The 21,845-nt window shown below is 34.0% G+C and overlaps 3 protein-coding genes and 1 long non-coding RNA gene across 6 annotated transcripts; all 4 read right to left on the bottom strand.

The window, feature by feature from the left end:
• Positions 1 to 297: 297 nt before the first annotated feature.
• LOC124932939 lies at positions 298 to 1,153 on the bottom strand. The gene is made up of 3 exons (XR_007098800.1): positions 685 to 1,153; positions 550 to 611; positions 298 to 452 (listed from the first exon to the last, which is right to left on the bottom strand). It is a non-coding gene; the product is annotated as an uncharacterized LOC124932939 (long non-coding RNA).
• A 1,330-nt stretch (positions 1,154 to 2,483) lies between these two features.
• Positions 2,484 to 16,161, bottom strand: LOC124932914 (tripeptidyl-peptidase 2). 2 transcript variants are annotated; one of them, XM_047473623.1, is made up of 34 exons: positions 15,599 to 16,161; positions 15,089 to 15,167; positions 14,895 to 14,968; positions 14,178 to 14,287; positions 13,982 to 14,062; positions 13,634 to 13,720; positions 13,391 to 13,533; positions 12,994 to 13,144; positions 12,786 to 12,908; positions 12,368 to 12,451; positions 12,083 to 12,270; positions 11,661 to 11,835; positions 11,441 to 11,562; positions 11,247 to 11,326; positions 10,991 to 11,049; positions 10,428 to 10,582; positions 10,072 to 10,250; positions 9,551 to 9,663; positions 9,304 to 9,474; positions 8,368 to 8,496; positions 8,175 to 8,275; positions 7,967 to 8,084; positions 6,763 to 6,842; positions 5,734 to 5,803; positions 5,521 to 5,606; positions 5,384 to 5,435; positions 5,167 to 5,301; positions 4,949 to 5,023; positions 4,690 to 4,782; positions 3,941 to 4,033; positions 3,482 to 3,580; positions 3,277 to 3,369; positions 3,018 to 3,188; positions 2,484 to 2,874 (listed from the first exon to the last, which is right to left on the bottom strand). In XM_047473623.1, exons 1-34 carry the CDS (start codon positions 15,975 to 15,977, stop codon positions 2,716 to 2,718), a joined length of 4,107 nt encoding a protein of 1,368 aa, XP_047329579.1. In that variant the 5' UTR covers positions 15,978 to 16,161; the 3' UTR covers positions 2,484 to 2,715. The 2 variants fall into 2 exon arrangements, with proteins under 2 accessions (XP_047329579.1, XP_047329580.1); XM_047473624.1 differs by having other exon boundaries at positions 4,949 to 5,020.
• Positions 16,162 to 17,227: 1,066 nt separating this feature from the next.
• On the bottom strand, positions 17,228 to 18,068 carry LOC124931477 (60S ribosomal protein L36-2-like). 2 transcript variants are annotated; one of them, XM_047471950.1, is made up of 3 exons: positions 18,031 to 18,068; positions 17,765 to 17,888; positions 17,228 to 17,660 (listed from the first exon to the last, which is right to left on the bottom strand). In XM_047471950.1, the coding sequence occupies exons 2-3, from the start codon at positions 17,864 to 17,866 to the stop codon at positions 17,430 to 17,432; spliced, it is 333 nt and encodes a 110-aa protein (XP_047327906.1). In that variant the 5' UTR covers positions 17,867 to 17,888; positions 18,031 to 18,068; the 3' UTR covers positions 17,228 to 17,429. The 2 variants fall into 2 exon arrangements, with proteins under 2 accessions (XP_047327906.1, XP_047327907.1); XM_047471951.1 differs by lacking the exon at positions 18,031 to 18,068 and having other exon boundaries at positions 17,765 to 17,907.
• Positions 18,069 to 19,415: 1,347 nt separating this feature from the next.
• LOC124929595 (short-chain dehydrogenase TIC 32, chloroplastic-like) lies at positions 19,416 to 21,117 on the bottom strand. The gene is made up of 7 exons (XM_047470000.1): positions 20,975 to 21,117; positions 20,662 to 20,893; positions 20,359 to 20,589; positions 20,163 to 20,256; positions 20,025 to 20,106; positions 19,665 to 19,711; positions 19,416 to 19,589 (listed from the first exon to the last, which is right to left on the bottom strand). The coding sequence occupies exons 1-7, from the start codon at positions 21,084 to 21,086 to the stop codon at positions 19,416 to 19,418; spliced, it is 972 nt and encodes a 323-aa protein (XP_047325956.1). The 5' UTR covers positions 21,087 to 21,117.
• Between the last annotated feature and the right edge of the window lie 728 nt (positions 21,118 to 21,845).

Here is a 21,845-nt window from a genome sequence, read left to right as displayed (position 1 = left end):
AAACTTAATCATGTGTCTAATTGCAAGGTTCTTCAATACAGAAGATGTGGGGCTTATTAGTTGTGTTTTCATCATTTTAGCAACAGTAATAAAAAGGGAACAACTTTGAAAGGGAGACCACATCTACTTTTTGCTATAGTTGAGCTGTTGAACTGAATATAGAATTAATTAAAAAAAAGCAAAAGGACAACCAAGGGAGAAAATGAAAAAAAGGAACATGTACCAAATTTTGAGATCTGAAGACTTACTGGTTCAAGAGCTAGCTGTGTTCAATATCTATGATTAACGAAACAGAATGCGATAAACAAAACACATATTGCAGAAAATTCAGCAATCTGAACTACAAGCAGATCGATAGATCATGAATGTACGTACATACCTGTGTTGTTTCTGCTAGAATTAATTAAGGCGTCAGGCTTTCAATGCGGATTAGCTAAGAACTTCCACGGTTCCTGTGATTCATCAAAGAGAGAGAGAGAGATCTATTTGCGAAATCGCCTAAAACAAGTATCCAGGATGATTTAGAAAATGAATAATCGTAAATCTTACATATGATCCAGAAACCAGGATGATTCGGCCATCCGCCATCGGTACAAACTAAATTAATAGTGCTGTCAATTGTTACTACATCGATCAGTAAAATCTCATACACACAAGTATGCATGCATCAGAATGAAAACTGACCTGATAGAGAGAGAGAGAGAGAACCGCAATTACTTAGATAAAGAGATACTGGAGGAATCTTCCTAAGAGATCGCATGATCCAATATATGCGCATACATGCAAAAGTATATATATGTGTAGCTAGCTAGTTTCCATATATATGATTGAATCAATCAATCGAATGACAAAATTAATTAGGTCATGGATCAATGCGATCCCTTTGGAAGTATCCACCGGCATCAATATCATGAATCGGCGGCGATCGTTAAGCATTTCCTGAAGAACTTTTGTCTTGTAGAGCAGGTTTATATATAAACTCAAATATGAAGCGACGAATTGGAGTGGGGCAGACGATCTATGCGCCCGATCACAAAAGTGGGCAGAGAGAGAAAGAGAGAGTAGAGAGAGAAAGTGGCGTAACTGTTCCGTCACAGATACGTGCCGTTTGTGTTCTGTTCGTCATGTTCACGCATCCCATTTGCGTGATTTTTATTTATTTTTATCAATTATTATTAATTATATTTAGACACATTTACAATTTACAACTGTTTTAAGCTTTTGAGGACATCGAATATAAGTAATTATTTGTAAGATAATAAAATAATAATATTATATAACTAGATTGGGATATCATTTAATTTGGAGCAAACAGAATTTAGCAGTCATTCTCATGGCTAGTTGCCCCCATCATGTCCCTCCAATTTGTTTCTAAATATTAATAAATTAAATTTGTTTTAAATTAAATAAAAACTAAAGAATGGGTATGTCACCATTATTATTAATTAATATGGGTATATACCCAAATTAATTAATTTATTTATTTATCTAATCAAAATGAGTAAAAAAAAAAGAGTCTTGTTTTGAACAGACATAGAGAGCCGTAATACAAAGTCCCAAAGGGCTAATCAGAGATATTTTTGATGCTTTTACCTTTTCTAGCTACGACAAACGTGAGTGGAGAAAGCATAACTTTGGCACACCAAGTTTATCCCTTTACTTTTCTTCCTTTTTTTTTATTTATTTATTTCATATAAACTCAATAATAATAATAAAGTATTGACATCTTGTATGTATAACAATATGTATTCAAACCTAACACATATTAACCAAAACAGAAGTAATGAAAACATAAAAGTAAAGTAAAGTTAAACAAACACATGATCTGACACACCACGTTTAAGTTGTCTAGTCATTAATGACAAAATGGGTTTTTGTTAGTATTAAAGACATGAAAGATAGGATTGGATTGGTCTTCATGGCAGGTAAGAGTAGCAATCAAACAGCTAAGCTTCAATTGCTTGATTTTGGAATATATATATACATATATTTATTATTTGCATATGGTACGAACCAAACTTTTAATTTTTTTTCACTTCTACCTAGTTTTGTTGGTTCATTTTCAAGGGTAAGAAAATTTGATACATGTGAATATTGGAGTCATTCTCAAGATCACCATTAATATGTCCCCTTGATTCCGTGCACACAGGCCTTTCGTGGGCCTCACTATGTAAACCAATATGGGTAAAAGATAAGAGTGCCTAGACCTACTTTGTTCATTTGTTGGTTGAATCAATTTCTTTCTCACTAATAATAATATATAATACTTTCAATACCACCCCCAAAAGGCTCAAATCCAACTATGGTTCAGAATCAAAATCACTTTCTTTCTTTTTTTCAAAAGAAAAATAATTACTTCTACAGATAGATAGATAGATATAAACCAACCGACCTTAATGGTATTGGAATGGGACCACTGCATATAAGAAGAATTCATTGTCCATAGTAAGTAAATCAGAGGTGTTCATTTCAACACGTACACTATAAACAATGATCAAGAGACTTATAATATAAAAAGATTGAACGTCTCATTCGTTAACAGACAACTTTGGATGGTATGATGTGATTCGTTTTTCAGTTGTCGACGAGATGTGATGATCCGCACCAGATAAGAGTTTTTAACTTGTTAAAAAAGGAAAAAGAAAACGGAAGTTTGAGGAAGAGGTGTAGCTAAACCAGAGAGTTGTCCTAAAAACAAGATAAATCAATGCAACACTAAAAAAGCGGTAGAGCTGGTGGGAAGCGTACGAGCATCCATTGCTTCTCGTATGATACCAAATGGGGCCAACCAATGAGTTCGATCAACGAAAGCCTCAATTCATAGAGCTGTTTCTTTGGGAGATCACCTCCATCTTGAATAATGTCATTTAGTGCCTAAAAGCATGGTGAAAACAACATTATTGATTTGGGCAGAAACTAAGAGCTTGTTTGATGTAATGTTGGATTATATCCTTTATATTATTTAATATTTGAAATTTCTAGTTGATGATCCCTTAAGGCCTAATAAATTTGGATACCTTGAGTGCAGTTCCAAACCGTCCAGAACGCTTCTCACGAATGACTAGAAGGGTGCCATATTTTGAGGATTTCAGATCTACCCATTTCTTTAGTTCTTTAAAATTTACTTCAAACAGGTCTTGATCACAACTTTCATCACCCATGCTTTCAGTGGAAGCAGTTTCATCCTCCTACAAACAAACAATTCGTATTGTTTCTAGAGGTGTAGCAGCTATAGAGTAATAATATTTGAAAATCAAATCGAATAATCCCAAGTACCTTGAGAACTTCAATCTCTGCCAAAGCTAATCCTTTCTGATAAAATGCTTCTGCTAACTGGTCGCGAGTTGCCTCCATCCTCTTTTTTGCTTCCTGCATTCCACAAACATAGGCTCTTAGATATTAGTTAAGACAATATAAAGGAAGAAAATGAAACAAATGAGTTTCACCTATTTTTAGTTCCAATAAAGTATTGCATACATACCTCTGCACCATCATCTTCTGGATCACTTCTGAGGGCAAAATATTTTGACAATTCCTCCAGGTCAACACTGTCAATAATCTCGTTTGTAGCACCTATAACCTAAACAGTAATAATTCATACAGAAAACTGATAAGCAATAGGTGCTGTGCTGCTAATAGTTCCACTGCAATTGGACCCAACAATTTGAATCAAGCAATATAAAATTAGTTATGAATTTCATAACTAAAAATATTGCATGCAGTGAATGTCTACTTTCCTTGTATCATTGATAATATTTCAAATAAGAAATAAAAATAAATAGGTATTTGACAAACCTCAATTGGACCCAATAAAGCAATATAATGACAGTTCTGAGTTTCATAATTAAAAATATTGCATGCAAATGAATGTTTACATCCTTGTATCATTGAAAAAAAAAAATCAAATAAGAAACAAAAATTAAATGGGTATTTGACAAACCTCTTTAAGATGATCAATTTTGTCTCTGTTGTTCTGAGATAACACGCTCTCAAGTATCTTAGCGAGCAAGGGGGTGTAGTTCGGGTATTCAGACTGCCAAGAAACAAACAATTATAGTTGATGCTTTTAGATTTATTAAAGGGAGGAAGGTGAATCTATGACTAAGTTTAGTTTCCAAACATTGTTGTATATGGATTGAGATCCGTATGCAAAAACAAAAATAAAAAGTGTTTCGGAATGGGGCCATTTGGTCAATGGAGAAAACTTCTTAAGCTAACAATTCGAAAGTAACCCACTAAGGTAGCTTAAGTGGCAAGAGTTGGTGCCTAAGAGACCAAAGGTCACGGGTTTGATTCCCACTTAGAACGCTAAGTTGAAGTGGAGGTCATGCTAACTTCCTATATTGAAAAATGATTAAATAAAATAAAAATAAATTCTAGAGTATGAAAGATAGATGTGGCATTTATTTTTAACATATTCAAAATGGGCTGGAGGTGATGACATTTATTGTCTTTAATATCACAGGATTGTTCAAGTAGGATAAGCTAGGTGATAGAATAACAATGAACCCATTTGGAAAGCAGCAAATAGATTGTCACAGCCAATGCAGTTAGGATGTAAATTACAGTTTCTAAACAACTCAACACAAAAATCTGTTTACTAAATTACTTTAGGGAAGTGGCAAATGTAAGTGAGTGTGATCAATGTATTGCTATATCAAGCAGAAAAATATATGCATGATGTTGCACCTTGAGAGAGATTGATAACTGCTTCCATTCTGATCGTTCTTCATCAGTGCCTTGCTTAAGGCTTGTAAGTACCTTAATTTTGGCATCCCTAACCTGATGCACCAAATGAGCTCCACATAAGCATTTCCATAATTGATAATAATAACCAAGGGCGAAGCATATGATTAGGCCAAATAATACGATATACAGCAAAATGCTCTAGGAAAACTACCGTTTGTAGTATAAATTAGTTCAAATGAGTGAAATATGAATTATTTACCTCTTCTTCCAATCGCTCAGACACACTTTTTGGAATAGCTTTAGAAAAACCTTTACCTTTGTCCTCTTCAACCTTCTGAAAGAAAATGAGACTTGTTCATTATGAATTATAAAGAATTGCAGTAAGAAAAAGTGGACCTACCTAAATCAAACTCTCCAAGTTATCTGAAGAAACCCCTCAATGAAACAGGAATATTATGTGTCAGGAAGATTAATTACCTTACAGGGTGGAGCATTATAGTAAATGGTATGAAATACAGGATCCTTTTCTGGATTCTGTCTTGCTTCTTGATCTCCAAATAACGGCCTTCCGTAAGAGATAGCTCCAAGCAACACAGATCCTTCTGTAAGGTTCTGAGGTAAATAAATACTATTAGAAAGGTGAAGCCACAAATGAAGTGAGACACAGAATGATAGGTATCTAGTGGTAGAACACCTTGGGGAGCTTGTCTTTCAATGGAGGGCCAATGTAAAAGGCTTCTTTTAACCTTCAAATAAAATATAAAGTTAACAGGCATAAGATGACAAACGAAATAAGTTAGCAATTTAAAATGAAAATATCATGAAACATACCCCGGAACTAAAACAGACGATTTAAAACTACCATTTCCCATCACTGGTCCATCTGGTTCAGTATAAAAGCTCAACTGAATGGATTCCTGCAAAGTAAGTTGATAACATAAAGATTTGATCTCAGGGAAAATATTGCAACACAATTCACAACTAGTAGAATCAACTAATGTTACATAGAATATTTAATATTCTTAATCACAAAGAGCACTCTACCTTCTCCAATTTTTTCTCGATGAACAGCACTAATTGCTTCATCTTCTCCAACAATTGCACATTGTCATGCCTGAAACATGAAAAACACCATGACTAAGAGCAGGAAATAGTTGAAGAACCACCAGCCGTGCAGAAGACGATAGTTTAATGCATGTTATGATATATATATAAATAACATATCTGATTGTGGATGAATATTTCATATTGCTTGCTAATAGTCCCATGATCTTCTTGGTTTTTAATTTATATTTTTCACATCCATACAAAAATGTGATAGATTCCAATTCATAGGGCTGAATTGACATTCAAAGACGGACAAAAGTTGGGAGAGACTAAAGCTAATCTAGTTCTATTCAAACTTTAACTAATCTAACAATTATTCTATTTTAACAAATTATAATAACATAGTTATCTAGTAAACATAATGATCTATATTAATCATAATTATCCTAATATAAATTGTGTTAATCTTCTAGACATGTGTCGTCTGCACTTCAAAGACATAAATATATTATCTCGGATCAAAACATTAAATCAAAAAGCATCATGACATTGACATGAATAAATCACTGCAAACAGTAGAAGAATATTTAACATAGAAGCAACTTTCAGAAGTTTAAAAAGAATCCCCATGTTTTTTGGTCTCGTGTAGCACTCAAGAAACTTCTGAAGCACTCTTTGGGATGCTCCATGGATGATGCCTTTCAATTCTTTGTACTGCTAAAATTGGGTTTGAACTTTCAGGCTTGGATTCCAATTTTCTTGATATGAATGAATTAGGATATGCAGACTACTCATTTCTGATCAGGCGCTTTTATTTTTTTGGTGCACCTAGTACTAAGTATACCTTTTGGTTATATTTCCATCTCATAAACAGTATCACATTCTTTGTCAAAGTGAATATCAGTTACTTGATATGCGCAATTGCGCACAATATTGGAAGATCAAACTAAGAAAAAAAATTGGCAGAGGGTTGCAGATCAGGAATGCATATCTAGTTTCTATTCATAATTGGGGACAGAACTATACCTCAGGTAAACCTGGAGAGTGTATTCACCCTTTGGAAGCTTACGAGACTCCGGATAGACATCACCCATGGCATACACACGCTGCATTTCAATAACCATGCAAAAAGTTAGAAACATGATTATGAAACTGAACTACAATACCAATGAAAAGCTTATTGACGAACAAGTTGCAATCCTTGGTAAAATTCAAGAAAGGAATGAGCGAAGTAGGAACTCCAAGGCGGATAAGGAAGCATAAAGAATACACAGTGATGTAAATTATGGTAGGAAACAAGAGATCAGAGTTCGGTTGTTCTGGTTCCTTTTGATCTCTAGTGACTAGTTTCGAGTTGGCATTCTTTCTAGTTTTATCTCTTGTCATTGATGATTTTCAAGTTTTGCAACTTATAGCAACTCTTGTCATTAATTGTAATATCACATGTTTGCTTGGTTGTTTTCACCCCATTTTGCGGTCTTCACAAAAATGGGATCGATGAAAAAGTTTCATCCTTTAAAAAAAGACATAGGGGGTCAATGTAAAAGGATAATCTTTTGCCCACTTCCCTATTTCACAAGATCAGGTCAAGTTTTTCATGAAGTTCAAGATTAGTGATGTTTGGAAGGTGCTTGATTAAAATCACAAACGAAAACCTCATACAGAGAATAATCCATCTGAGAGGGTTGTTATAATAGTTCCAATAATTGAAGCATGAATAGTTGACAATTATTTTCAAGCAAATTGGAGATGCAAAGTGTTTTTTCATTAACTACGAAAAAAAAGCTATCTAAGAGTATGTTGTTGAACTCAGTGAATTTGAGCACTCTAGGTTGCCTTTTGATATAAGAAAGATGGGGTGAACAATGATACATCAGATTGCAAACAAGATAAGCAAACTAAGTTCAGTAGTAAGATAATGCAGTCAAAGTAAGACAAGTGATAAGGTGGGACGCAAGAGAGGTTAACTTATGAAAGTTTGATGGAGAAAGTAAAATAAGATGATACCAGGCAAAGAATCCACATACAAAATAATTGGGATTGTACAAAATGATATGATGCCAAGCTGACTAATTCGTCAACACCAAACATACAACCAGTATCTACTATCCTTACCCACTTCACAATGCATGACAATCGGGACAAAGCATTAATATTAAAAGAGAGGAGCATATAGTGACAACATATCATTCTTCAATTCATGTCTAACAAATTAAGTGCTTTATTATACCTTATTTGCATCTGAAATCATATAAAACTGAGACTCAAATTTATTATCATATATGCGGTTGTTAAGTAAGGGAATCTGGGGTTTTATGTCAGCTCCTTCTTCCAGCTTGAATTTGTAACTGCAGCAGAAGCAATTCCAAGGTTAATTAGAATTTTTTTTATTCACCTCAAAGAAAAAAAAGAGAGGAGAAAACCAATAAGGGTCACACGTTAGAGTCAAGGCGAGAATCTGTTTGCCAGAAGGTAGTTTATCACGATCAGCCGAAAGAGCACTGAGCCTGGAATCAACAGGTCGATATGGAACCCTTATCTATAAAGCCAGCAGCAGGGAGATGATTAATGCTCACAGTCGATTCTGTACAATAAAGCATTACCTCCAAGAAGTGCATTGAACACTTTTACCTTGGTAAGTGTTGCAGCAGGAGAAAGCTTTTCAGAAGAAAGCAGTGTTCCGACATCAACTCTAACAGGAGCATCACTCCCATCAAAAACTATTTCATCTTTGTTGACATTTATTCCGTGGAATTCAATCTAACAACAGAAACATAAGTATTTATTTTATAAACAACAGCAACAAATACATACAATATCATGAGTGGGTCTGTATAACTAACATGCTCGAAAAGAAGAATGTAACTTTTAAGACAGTTTACCAAAAAACAGTACACTGGGTTTGGCCCAAGAGTAATTTGATCTTCAAGTACATTCAGGCATTCAGAGCCAGATATAAACCCATCATATATATTGCAAATATCATTAAGAATAACCATCCGTGAGAAGACCATCTAGGGAATCTAGAAAGATCATATAATTATTCATGTTCCACATTTTATTTTTATGTTATGTCTGTAATAATACGGTTCTTCCGGGTGACTTCTAATCATGCAGTGATCATACCAAGTCTTGAACACATAACCTCACCATTGTAACAACTCAACCATCAAGTACAGTTGAATTGGCAATTATGAATGTTCCACTATGAGCCTATTTGGAAAATGGTATTTGTCACAATTTATGGACAATCACGATTTCATTGACTTGATAGGAATCTAACTTATGTACTTTTTTTTTGTTTTCCTATCTTTTCTCTCCCCCCCCCCCTTTTTGTCAGAAAATGACTGTGCCTCACGACCACTTATGATTTTAATACAATGTTGATCCTTTTTATTAAAATCACGGTTAAACTGAAAGTGGATTCTTTTTGTTAGGGTATAAGATTGTTTTCTGGATCATTATCTAGATTATTGTCTAAATATTTCTCTAATTTTTGCAAACATAACAAATGTAGATTTTTCTGGATCATGATCCAGATCATAAAATATGATAACAAATATTTACCTCAAAATCGACAACAGTGGTTTCAGAACTTCCAATACCACTTGACCAAAACTGTGCAATCACCAATTCTATTGTCCGTCCACTCTCCACGGAGAAAGCAAAGTTTTTAGATGATGGAGAAGAGAATGTAACAACCTTCTCCCACTTCATTGGCCTTTGAAGTGGACTCATCTGTACAAAATAAACATGTTATAACAGGTCAAAGGCCTGTCCAAAAAGCAAATAATATGAACAAATTGTACAGTACCTGAACAGTGTCAATAAAAAACCTTCTCGCAGTATCAAATCCAGCTGTTCGCATGGTTGCCTCAACCCAAGTGGCACCAATAGGTACTTCAATGTATTTGCGTTCAATGTGGCCTACAAAACGGTAGAAGGAAAACAAAAAAAAATGCATTTAACACGCTGGTGAAGGGTATCCTAAGACCTTCGGCCAAATTAGCTCATTAGCTAACTTAACAAGAAAAAAAAGGATAAAGAATTACAATAACTAGAAAGCAGTTTTCAATAAGAATATTCTCAATTGAAAATCAAGTGTACAACATTCTGGATACTAGAAACGTATGGTAACTAATGATGCCACTGCCCACATTTATCATCAAAAGTAATATGACCAATAATTTTTTTGCATTTACCAGCAATCATGAATACAAACATGTTGAAGGGGATCATTTTATTATAATCTACAAGCATGAGAATAGCTCCAATAGTGTGACATGAATGCATCATAGCTACAACCATTGTCTATAAATAGCTGCATTGAAATACCTGGCACAAACGACATCCCAGAAAACAGTGTTACTGGAGGTCGATTTTCTAGAGACATGGACTTTGTTATGGTAATTGGGATCCTGAAAAGTGGGCCACGCCATGGAGCCTTGCAATCCAACCCATAGATCTCATAGTAGTGCAAGCCATCACCAATATTTGTAGGATCCACAATAACACTGTAAAGGGATGGGCAAGGTAACTTGTGATCAAAATATTGTTTATGACTAGGTTGGAACACATGTAACAACCTAAGCTAGGTGGAACATTATCAATTTTATATACAGTCATAAAGGAGTTAAACTCCAATTGACAATTCTATAGCTTTTTTGGAAGCAAGATCACGTGAAACTCACTTAAAAGTACGCCCATTATTCGTTAAAAGGAGGTAGTCAGGTGCTCGGACAACTGCATCATCTGTAGAGCACAACTGGATACATACTTCAAATGGAACCAGTTCTTCTAAATTGCTTGCATCTTCATGAAATTTCGGTTCCACTTGCACTGTCCACTGTGATGACGATTATTAGACCAAAAAGGGGAACCCCCGTGAACAGGAGTAATAATTTTGTTTTTGTGAAGCAAACAACTTTCTTTTAAGGTCAATGATCATCGTGTCATGAACTTAAATTTTGACGGAAGGGTTACTGTTTTTAGTTGATTTTATTTTTGTAAGCATATACAAAACATAAATGTGAAATAAAAAAAGGTGAAATGTCTATGAAGTGGTCTCCCCAAAGCGTTGAAGAAAAATGAGTTAAACAAAGGTTTAAGAATAAGCAGTTAGATATAGGAATGAATGGAAAGCATGATTAGACAAACAAGTACGAAAGACAAATTTCTCCATAATAGTATAATACTTTCTTAGCTGTCCACTTATCATGTCAAAAAAATGAAGGAAATCTCTGTGCAGACTAACCTCGGTAGATTGGTGGTAAGAAGATAGCTCCCTCAGATAGATACCTCGTGAAACAGGGGCTGAATAAATGTTCACATCAATAGGGATTAACTCATGACAGCCAAATCTCGTCAAGTAAAAATATACACATAGATACATGGTAAAAAGTCCTATGATGTAACTTCAGATCGGTAAAACCAGAGGTGACTGGAAACTAGAAATTGCCAGGTATTTGCACTTATTAACATTTAAATGTGCAAAGATGCTAAAAAAATACCTGCTTTGCCAGCTTGATTTACTTTAATCTGATACATGACATATGGGACATTATTAAGCTTCTGAAGATAGTTATATGCCCTGTCAAAAAATTATCTGTTGGTAAGAAGGCAAAGTAAATGATAGAATGTCTAAATTTAAAAATAATATGTATATATTTAATTAACAGAGGCTGGTCTATTAAGAGTCTTTAACTTGTCAACTTGCATGAGCCCCTGCCCCGTCGATAATTTTTCTTCGGGTAAACAACCAACAGGAGTAGCTGTATTTTCAAGAGCTTCCCTCATTATGTATGGACTTACTGGTATCCCCTCAGCCTGGTGATACAGCATATAATTATGTTTATGAAGCAATGAAATATATTGGCAAGAATAAGTGACATGAAGGAAGAAAAAGGAAAGGAACTGGAGTTAACCTTCATGGCACTGACAAGCAGAGCTACACCCCCACAAGCAGAAGGAGATGCCATCGAAGTGCCATTCATAAGCATACGGCTTTGAAGAGTCCATGTGGGAACAGGAGCAACAGCTCCACCAGGAGCACTTATAGAGACACCAAGATCACCATCAGCAGTTGGTCCACGGCTAGACCTGCGTCGGGAAGACATGTGATAAAATATAACTGAGCCAACATAGGACTCAATAAATAGCTTCTGAATAAAACCTTGATATAGAATCTAGATGACATCTTGTTTAATGTTAATGGTCATATCAACTTTCTGACAAAATGAGTTTTGCAGCAGTCGTTGTATTCTATTTCTGAATGAGAGATAATCGGATAACTGCTTGTGCTGATCATTCACAATGTTAGATTAACAGCATAAAGAAAATCAAATACCAGGTATATTCGAGCCCCTCAGTAGGCGCTTCAACCACGCAATGTGCTCCAGCAGCCATAGCAGGAGAGACATATGCGCCAACTCCTATGATACTTGAAGTGGTACCACCAGGAGCCCCAACTGTGCTTAGAGCTGGGCCACTATTTCCAGCACTACTGATGAATATTATGCGATGTTTGTTTACCACCTATCACATGTCCATCCATTGAGAATCATGTACAGGAAGGGATAGAATACATAGCTATAGAAACTCTAATTAAAGAAAATGTTTGTATTGGATTTACTTCATTAACGAGGTCAACGAAGCGTCCATATTCAGGTAGAAGTGTAGGTTCACCGTAACTCATGTTAATGAGATCGCATTTGTGCTGAAAACAAATAGACAGTAGACACCAGATAAATGAATCATAAGACATTGTGAGTGCAGAAATTTGAGAACATACACCAGAATAGATCAATTTATATAAGTTAAGGAATGGTATACAGAAGTTATATCTGGAACCTTTTACAGAAAGTACTATTGTCCACCTGAATCTATATTCAGGGTGTTCACTTCTACCTTAAGCGACGTTAGAGGTAAAACTGTAGGAGTAATGGTGGGGCAAAGATATTCATATGGAAGGGGTAAGTAAAATAGCAAATTGCAGCTTCTAACATTAATAAAATACAAGTATGTCATGTTTCATTTAAAAAACTGCCCACCTCCACAGCGGCTATCAGTGCTCTAATCAAGCCTGTTCCTGTCTCCATGGAACCTAACCGTGAATCTCCAATTTTGCATGAAATTATTTGTGCACCAGGTGCTACTCCACTTAACAGGGGCTCCTGTACAGGAAGAAAATTCACAAGTAGATGTAAGAGTAACCAATACAAAGATTTATGTGATATGAAATAAACAAAGTAAAATTACCTTAGGGTGGAAAGCACTGGCAATTCCAGCAACATGAGTACCATGTGGGGAGCTATCAGTAACAATACTTAGAATGTTACCATCATCGTATATGTTTGTGACAAATGAGCAAGCATCTAGTTTGCTAAAAATGCCGTATTTCCGTTCAATCCTGCAAGTTAGGTCAGAAGTACAATAAATTTTTAAGTGTTCTTATGATAGTTAGTATATAACCCATACATATATATTAATGTGAACATAATAACCATGTTGCTCATCTGCAAACATAAAACACTGTAAATTATCGTTTTTTGAGTTGGGGAGAAGAAAGCTATTGAACCTTGTAATTTACAGATTCTATATTTGCAATTTTCCAGCTTATACAACCAACATGGCTTTTGTCTAGCATGATGCATACCTATAATTAGTCAACGGAACAAAGTTAGCAAGCTTTCCACTCGCAGGCTCATCCTCCAAACTCTGTGTATCTAGAGCAGCCCTCCAAAGCTCTCCATCGTGCCATACAACAGCGTCAATAATGGGTCCCTTGTCGTCATAACTCTAATGTACCAATAAGGAAGAGCTGATTGAACACTCAAAAGACCACACAACTATAGAAACAATTTGATTGAACAAGAAATATAATAAAATATGCTCTTACATCTACTTGCTTTCTGAGAAAATCGATCTTGTTCTGGAGGTCTTCACGTGCCCTCTTTTGGTCAGCATCCTCAATTTTTGAATGTTTCTAAGAATTGACAAACAATGCATCATTAGCCTAAGCATGATACTATCATCTGGACAAATCACCTAACAACTTAAATTTTTTTAATGACTTGACAATTAGCATAATCAAACATAGGTTTGTACTACATAAAAAAAAATTACAAGTCAGTCATACTATGGAGATCTTGTTCTAAACTTATTCAATGACAATTAAATAAGTAAACAAGTTTAATAAACAAATGGAAATTCTAAAAGGCAACAAATTACAAGCACTGTGTACAACCTTGTCAAACGCATCTAGTTGCTTGACAGCTTCAGCTATTGCTTCCTGGTTTTTCTCATCCCATATCTTCTTTCGTTCTTTCTATGGAGAGAGATGAGAAATAACAATCAGCATAGAATCGATTGACTAACTTGAGAAAGGACTTACACAATAAATCCAGACACTTGTTTTCTTCATGTCATAGTAGGGGAGTTACCTTCATGCGAGAGATCAAAGTATTCGTGAAAAACTCATACACAAACTTATAACCAACATGCCAGTCCCCAGAAGGGTTATTCCATGAAGGATTTATAACCAGAGATGCACCTGCATCCATTTTTGTATCAACGTTAAACAAGCGCCATTCAATGTCAGAAGTTTTCCTAGTGCCAAATAAAATTACAGCATGAAAAACTCATTCAAAAGAACATAGTAAGCCACAAAGTTAAAAAGCCAACATTACAAGGTAGAAGTGACATCAATGCACAACAATTTGGAATCTGAAATTAATTTTTTTATTTTAGAAAAAATGGAACAGAAATAATATTGTCTTGTGCCATCATGTTGAGTAGGGGTGCAAAAACATTTCAGATTTAGAGATATTTTCAGCCAATTTAATTTTCACAGGTCGCTGTAACTGATTAGATTGCTAAACATGTCAGCATTAGTCTTCCAACTCAGCTCACTAGTCTTCCTCAAATGCAAAGAGCGACTCTTCACAATCCAGTGAATTGCATTCTCAGCCTAGTAAACTTACTATAAATCAATGGAGACATGCTAAGTTTCAATAATGAAATGTAATAGGCTTTGATGTGCTAGCTTTAGTAAAGTAGAAGAGTTATGTGACATGAGATACTACAATCGCATAGAAATTTAGAAAATACATAAAAATTTAATTGTTTGACTTATCTAGATTATAACTATAATGACCCACCAGAAGCTCCACATATACAACCATCTAAATCAGCCTTCACCACCTTTGAGGTGTCAACATCGCCACTACCAGTGCTGAAGACAAAAATACAAACACATATTTTTTTCAGAAACATAGACAAGTATTACCAAAAAAAGGCATGCAAAACATTTGGGTGAATTTTAACTTTGCGTCCCCAGCTGACGTATTATTACCAATCAATGACATCAAGTATCTTTGGCTTCCCAGCTGATGTAACTTGTAATCCAGCAGCTGCTGGGTCCACGCCAGAATCTACAAAAGAAACAGCACCAAACACATTATGTTATACAAATATGGTTTAGTTTCATCGGCAAAAGTTAAGTAATTTATATCTTGTGTTTATAGGCACCATAGATTGATTACATGAAATCAATCATTAAACAAATATGGTTTAGTTTCAGATGAATTACTGAGTTCCTAATTCACATAATCAAGCTAAGAAATTGAACCAATTTTCATAAGTATTGATCGGACAACAGAACAGAACTAAATTCAGCACACTCTTAACAGTTAATATATTAGTACCAATCATCAAAAAGCAAGGTAATTTAGGTACACGAATGTTAAAAACATCAAATTTCCGGCCACCGAACACCTATCGGCTACATGCGGATATTAATTATGTCTCATCATCTCAGATCATATCGAGTTGATGGATTAAGATAGAGATGGAGAGGAGATACCGAAGATGGCGATGAGAGCGTCGCGGCCGTCGTATTGAGGATGAGTTTCGACAAATCGGTCGGCGGCGATCTCTTTCTTCGGCATTAGGGAAGCCAAGAAGGTAGACTCGCTTAGCTTGAAGTTGCGCAATGCTCCATTATCTTCGTGGGGAATAACGGTTGACGAACAAGGCATCGCCTTAATCCAAGACCTCTTCTTCCAGGCTGGTTCACTGCTTCTTCTTCTTATACCAACACTGAAGTTCCTACGGAGGAGAAGAAGACTTCTGGGAGGAAAGAGAATAGGCGGAGAAAATGATTGTGCAGAAAGTACGCCCGACGATGATGACAATCCACATTCATATAATAATAATAATACTCCACCCGACCCGTCACCCATTTTATTAATCTCGTGACTCCAACCAAACCAAACAGCTACTAGGGGTACTTTTGGTAGTTCAATGGTACCAGGAGCATGTCTGTCTGGGCGGCGGAACCGGATTAAGCTGACTGAGGATGTCCACTGTCGAGTGGCACCGCCGCTATTATAGCCTATAATGGGAAAATGTTGCAGATTTTTTTTTTTTTTTTTGGTTGGCTGTCCTTTGGGTTTGGATAACTCTTTTAGTAAGAGAAGCGTGTATTACCCATTCTGCCCTTGTGTACTTGGTGGGTCATTCATTTACCTCTTCTATCCACGTAATAAATTTGTCATGATTTTGCATTCATAATTATTTTAGATATATTATATTTGAAATTCTTTTAAAGTAATTTTGTTTGATAAAAATTTATACATTTACTGTTTCACTTCTAATAAATACCAAGTCTTCAACAATTCATTAATTGTTTAATCAATCACAATTAAATTATAACATTTTTAATAATAAAAAATTGAATATAAATATTTGTTAAGAGGGTAAACTCTCAACATGTGAAAAAAAAAACTCTAATCCAAAAGTCTTTCAACAAAACTCTAATCCAAAAGTTAATATGATGTTAATTGAATATCTTATTTTTAAAAAAATAATTCACTAAAATAAATCAAATACACTTTAGATCTTAAATCATATTGAAATTTAGTGGTATACTAAAATTTACCTATAAGATTAATATGATTATCTAGGAAAAATATCAACAGTCATGTTTAAAAATTATATTAAAAGTCATGTTTAAATCATTTTAAATAATAATACCCAAATAAAGATTATAATTTTGGATATGCAGAATGAGTATGAGAAAATGAGTGAATAAACATATAAAATTCGGCCAAAACATAGAGATATATTTCAACCTACAAATTAATCAAGAGGCATATAACAACAATATAAGGAAAATGATAAAAACATTAAACAAAGGGTAAAACTAATTTAAAAAAGAAACAGATAAGGGTTAAAAAAACAAATAAATTTTTTGTTTTTGCAACCAGGAAATAAAGTAAAAAAGATAGTGAACCCCTAGCCATATTCTTAATATTTTACAGGTTTAAAACCAAATCACAACATTCCACTTAACCCCGCACTAATATGCAACAGACAAGACAGTAGAGAAGCTTATAAAGCAAAGTTTTCAGATGGTACATCATGAAACACAGTGACTATATATGTAATCAAACATAATTTGGATAGAAGTTGAACCAAAAATGTAAAGACATTTGAAAATCAAACAAATCCATAAATCTCACTAGAAAGTGCATAAAACATGTTCCAAGAAGTTCAAAATTCTAATCATACTCGACAAAGTTGGAAAATATTGTATCATAAGCTAAATTTAGGTTTGAAATAAAGAAAGATCAAAACAAGGAGAAGCTTTTGAAGAACAGTGATTGGAAGGATGAATGCAAGAATTGAATTCCTCACTTCTTCTTCTCAGCACCACCAGCAGATCTCATCTTACGGAGAACGCTAGACATCTCCTCACGCTTCCTCTTTGCCCTCTTGTGAGTGCCCAATTTCCTCTTGGCCACTTTCAGAGCACGCTTGTCCTTTCCAACCTTGAGAAGTTCAGTAATTCTCTTCTCATAAGGTGCGAAACCAGCCACTTCTCTGATCAAAGACCTAACAAAGGTTACCCTTTTCGTAGCTTTCTGAAACGAATGAATTACATCCATCAATTCCTCTCATTTCTCATACAACGATTATCATTATACATGTAAATAAAGAGAAAGATCGAGAAGAGAATGAAACTTACGCCTTTCCTGTCAGATGGGCGTGGAGCCAATTCTTTCTTGGTTACAATATGACCTTTGTTCAACCCAACAAAGAGACCGGTGTTTGGCTGTTTCGGAGCCATCGCCTTTTTCAACTAGACCTACCTAGATGAACAGAGATGAATGTTGCTACTAATCAGACAATATGATCCAGAAACATAAAAATAAACATGGAGATAATCACATTCACTACAACCTACATAAACCGTATTGAACAACAATGGAAGAGAGTTACAGAAACGCGTACCTTTCTTCGTCTCTGACTTCTGGATGCAAACGAAATTAGGGTTTTCATTGATCATTTTATAGGGCGATATAGCTACTCCTGGGTTAGACAAAGGGCCCATTTTGATTCCGTGTGGCCGTGCCATATGGGCTGATTTTTGTTGGTTCTTAATACTTGGGCCGGTTCAGGCCCATCCAGAAAACACGCGCTTATTAATTATTTCATTATAATTTATTTTGTTTTTTATTTTGATGAATCCAGGATAATTTTATTAAAGTAAAAGTGTTTCGACGTCTTCAAATTTTATGATTTAAAAAAAATAACTAATTTGATTTAGGTAATTTTTAAATTAATTAATCTTTTACACAGCATAAATTATTTTTTATAATTAAAAAATATATATATATATATTACTTATTAAAATAAATAAATTTTATCATTGATTTTATTATTATTATTTTTAACGTTTATTTTATAATTAATAATCTTTAAATTAAAGTCTTGATTTTAAATACCTTAGTTATTTAATAAAACTTTCTCTTTAACTAATTTAAACAAAAAAAAAAAACAATTTAAGAAATGTTACACTGTATAAATCAACTAACTAGTAAATTTATATAATAAAAAAATCTTAAAATTTAAACATGACCTATAATCATTAAACTTATAAAGAAAAGAGTAATGATATATACACCCTTTACAATTATAAAGGGAAATTTGAAGAAATGACTTATTGATAGGGAGAATAACCGATTGTGTGAGTGCATAATTTAAATACCGTTGGTGACCCTCTTTTTTTTTAATGACAATTGTACTCTTTTTTTTATATAAGTTTAATGAGAAGCAACCGGATTTTTTTTTTTCAAATTGGGGTTGCGTGACGCGATTACGTGACGCAACTGGGACATTTTCGTCAAAAAAAAATCATAATTAAAATTTTTTGAAAAATAAAAAACGCAACTAGGACATTTTCGTCCAAAAATAGTAAAAGAGGTCACCAGCATTTTTTTTTATCTTATGTACTTTCCGCATTTCAAACATTTTTGAGTCATCTCTTCAAATTCCTCATTATACAGCACCTACCTCATTTGACAATAAAGAGAAAATATATATCTTAAAAAAATACAAAGAAAAATATTTTCTCTTTTTTACCAAATGAGGTACTGTATAAAAATGTTGCATAATGCTTGTATATATTATTACTCTAACAAAATAAACAATAAACTAATTTAATAATTAAACCATCTATATATATTCAAGCTTCTTAGATTTGGTCTGATAAAAATTATTAGATGGTTAATTAATTAATATAACACTCCAAAGTCCAAAACTTTATTTAATTACATAATGTAATTTACATAAAAGAAGGCAATAAAACGAGAAAACATATTAATATATAGATAGATTTATTTGTTTGAGTGGGATGCAAGTAATTGGATGGTGAAATCCCATAGTTTGGTAGCGAGTTGAACATCATTGGCCTGATCGCTTGCCGTCGATAAGTTACAATCTGAGAAATAACCGCCGCTTATCTCCTTCACTCCAGGATGCAACGCCACATAACATGTAGTTGCAGCACCCTAATTAATTATTATTTATTAATAATATGCATGTCCCATCATTAATATATATTTTTAATAACTAATAATAATTACCTGTTCAACATTCTTAATCACATACTTAACAAACTTGTTCACTATCCCTGTATATATATGTTTCAAATTAAAACACTAATTTTCCAAGTAATTAAGTTGTCAATTGATTTAATATTAATATAAGAAATGATACATTTCATATTTGAAAATTGCGGATCGCACAGCGTTTATTATACCGAAAGGAACCTGTCTGTTATACAAAAGGGATATCCTTGTTTTACAAAGGGTAGTCGGCGAAGTCACTTTTGTATAACAGGCATGTCTGTTTTGTATAACAGCGAGGTCCCTCCCTTCCTTTCGCTGTGCGAGTCGTGATTTCAGAGTCATGATATGTATCATTTCTCTATTAATATATAATACCTGCGACCAAACTGTTGTGCCGGTAAAGATCCGTTGCAATCATACCCGGATGTAACGAGTTTGCAGTTACAATATCTTCTTCCTGTTAATTTGTTTAATTAAGGAGGAGAATGAATTAATATATATAAATAAATAAATAAATAATATATATACCCTTAAGAGCCTTGCAAGGTGATTAGCGTGTAATATATTGGCAAGCTTAGACTGACCATAGGCTCGAGCATTTTGATACCTGACGTTGTTATATATATATATATTGTGACTGACTTGTGAGTGAGTGAGTGAGTGAGAATTAATATAATAATTAAATAAATGAATGAATTAAATTAATTACGACGATGGGTCGTTGATGTTGTCGAAAAGGATTCCAGTGGGGTAAGTAAAACGGTGTGCTAAGGATGAAACATTTACGATCCTCCCCTGAATTTGAGTTTGACGTGCTGTGTTTTTTATGATGTCTAGCAATAGATTAGTCAAGAGAAAATGACCTAAATAGTTAGTGGCAAATTGCATCTCTATCTTGTCTTCAGAGAGCGTGAAGGGAGGTGCAACACCTGCATTGTTACTGCATGCGACATGATCATCTAATTAATTTGTGTTAATGAATTAATGATATGAATTGATTATATATACTTACATTAAGATGTTGAGTGGAAGGGCAGAGGAAGTGAATTGAGCAGCAAAGTTTGTGATGGATGAAAAGGAACTGAGATCCAATTCCATTATATCGATTTTAGCACATGGAATTTCCTGGAGAATGGCTTCTTTAACCTTGTTCCCTGCATCCATGTTCCTGATTGCCATGATAACGTGTACGCCGCGTAATGCAAGAACACGACCAGTTTCCCGACCAATACCGCTTGATGCCCCTGTTTGATTATATTGTTTGTTTGTTTGTTTGTTTCAGTTCTTATATGAATATGATGATGATGATGAATGAATTATTATACCTGTAATAATGGCGGTGAGTGAAGACCCGTCGATGCCATCAGTTACTTCCTCGGCGGTGGAACAGGATGAAAATCCTGACACTCCTTTCCTACTCCTACCGTACCACCACATTATCTCTCAAACTCTCTCTCTCTCTCTCTCTCTCTCGGTTATATAAGACTGTTAAATATATATGTCAGTTTTAAAAACCTTATTGTTCGGTTGGATTTTAAGTTTATCTTATAACAAACACGTTTCAGGTTAAAACTATCAACTTAAAATCTTTAAAAAAAATATATATTGAAGCCCAGTCGCGAGGAGCACGTGGCCAAGTTAATCTTTTTGTCATTGTTAAGTGTGTCTCGCGCGCGGTCGGTGTTGCTTTTCTATTTTTTTATTTATTTATGTTTTTCTTTCTTTTTTTATTAATATATTTTCAAACAAAATAATATAAACCTTCAATTTTCAATGTTGTACATGCATATGGCAAACTAATATGTAAGGTTTATTTAATAAACTAATAGGTAATAAATCATAATAGATAGTTTTTATTTACCTTAATTATTATGAGAGTTTAAAATGTAGTTTATTTTTATAATGAAATTGAAACTTTAAATTTGATGGGTTTAAAATATCACAATTTTAATCATTTAAAAATTTAGTATGTTCTCTTAATCTATCTTGTATTTTTTGTAATTAATTTTTTACATTCCTAAAAAAACAAATAAGAAATAAATTATCTCTCTAAATTTACTCATAAAAAGTTTCAAATGTGTAAATCTTAAAAAAATATATATATTATATTTAAAAATAAATACGTTCAAAATGACCATACACAAAATATGTAATTCCAAAACTATTTAAAAAATAAATATAAATCTATCTCTTTTT

Source organism: Impatiens glandulifera, chromosome 3 (genome assembly GCF_907164915.1).
Source record: "Impatiens glandulifera chromosome 3, dImpGla2.1, whole genome shotgun sequence".
NCBI lineage: Eukaryota > Viridiplantae > Streptophyta > Magnoliopsida > Ericales > Balsaminaceae > Impatiens > Impatiens glandulifera.
Note: the sequence above shows the minus strand (reverse complement) of the source record. Positions and strands in the feature narration are given on the sequence as shown.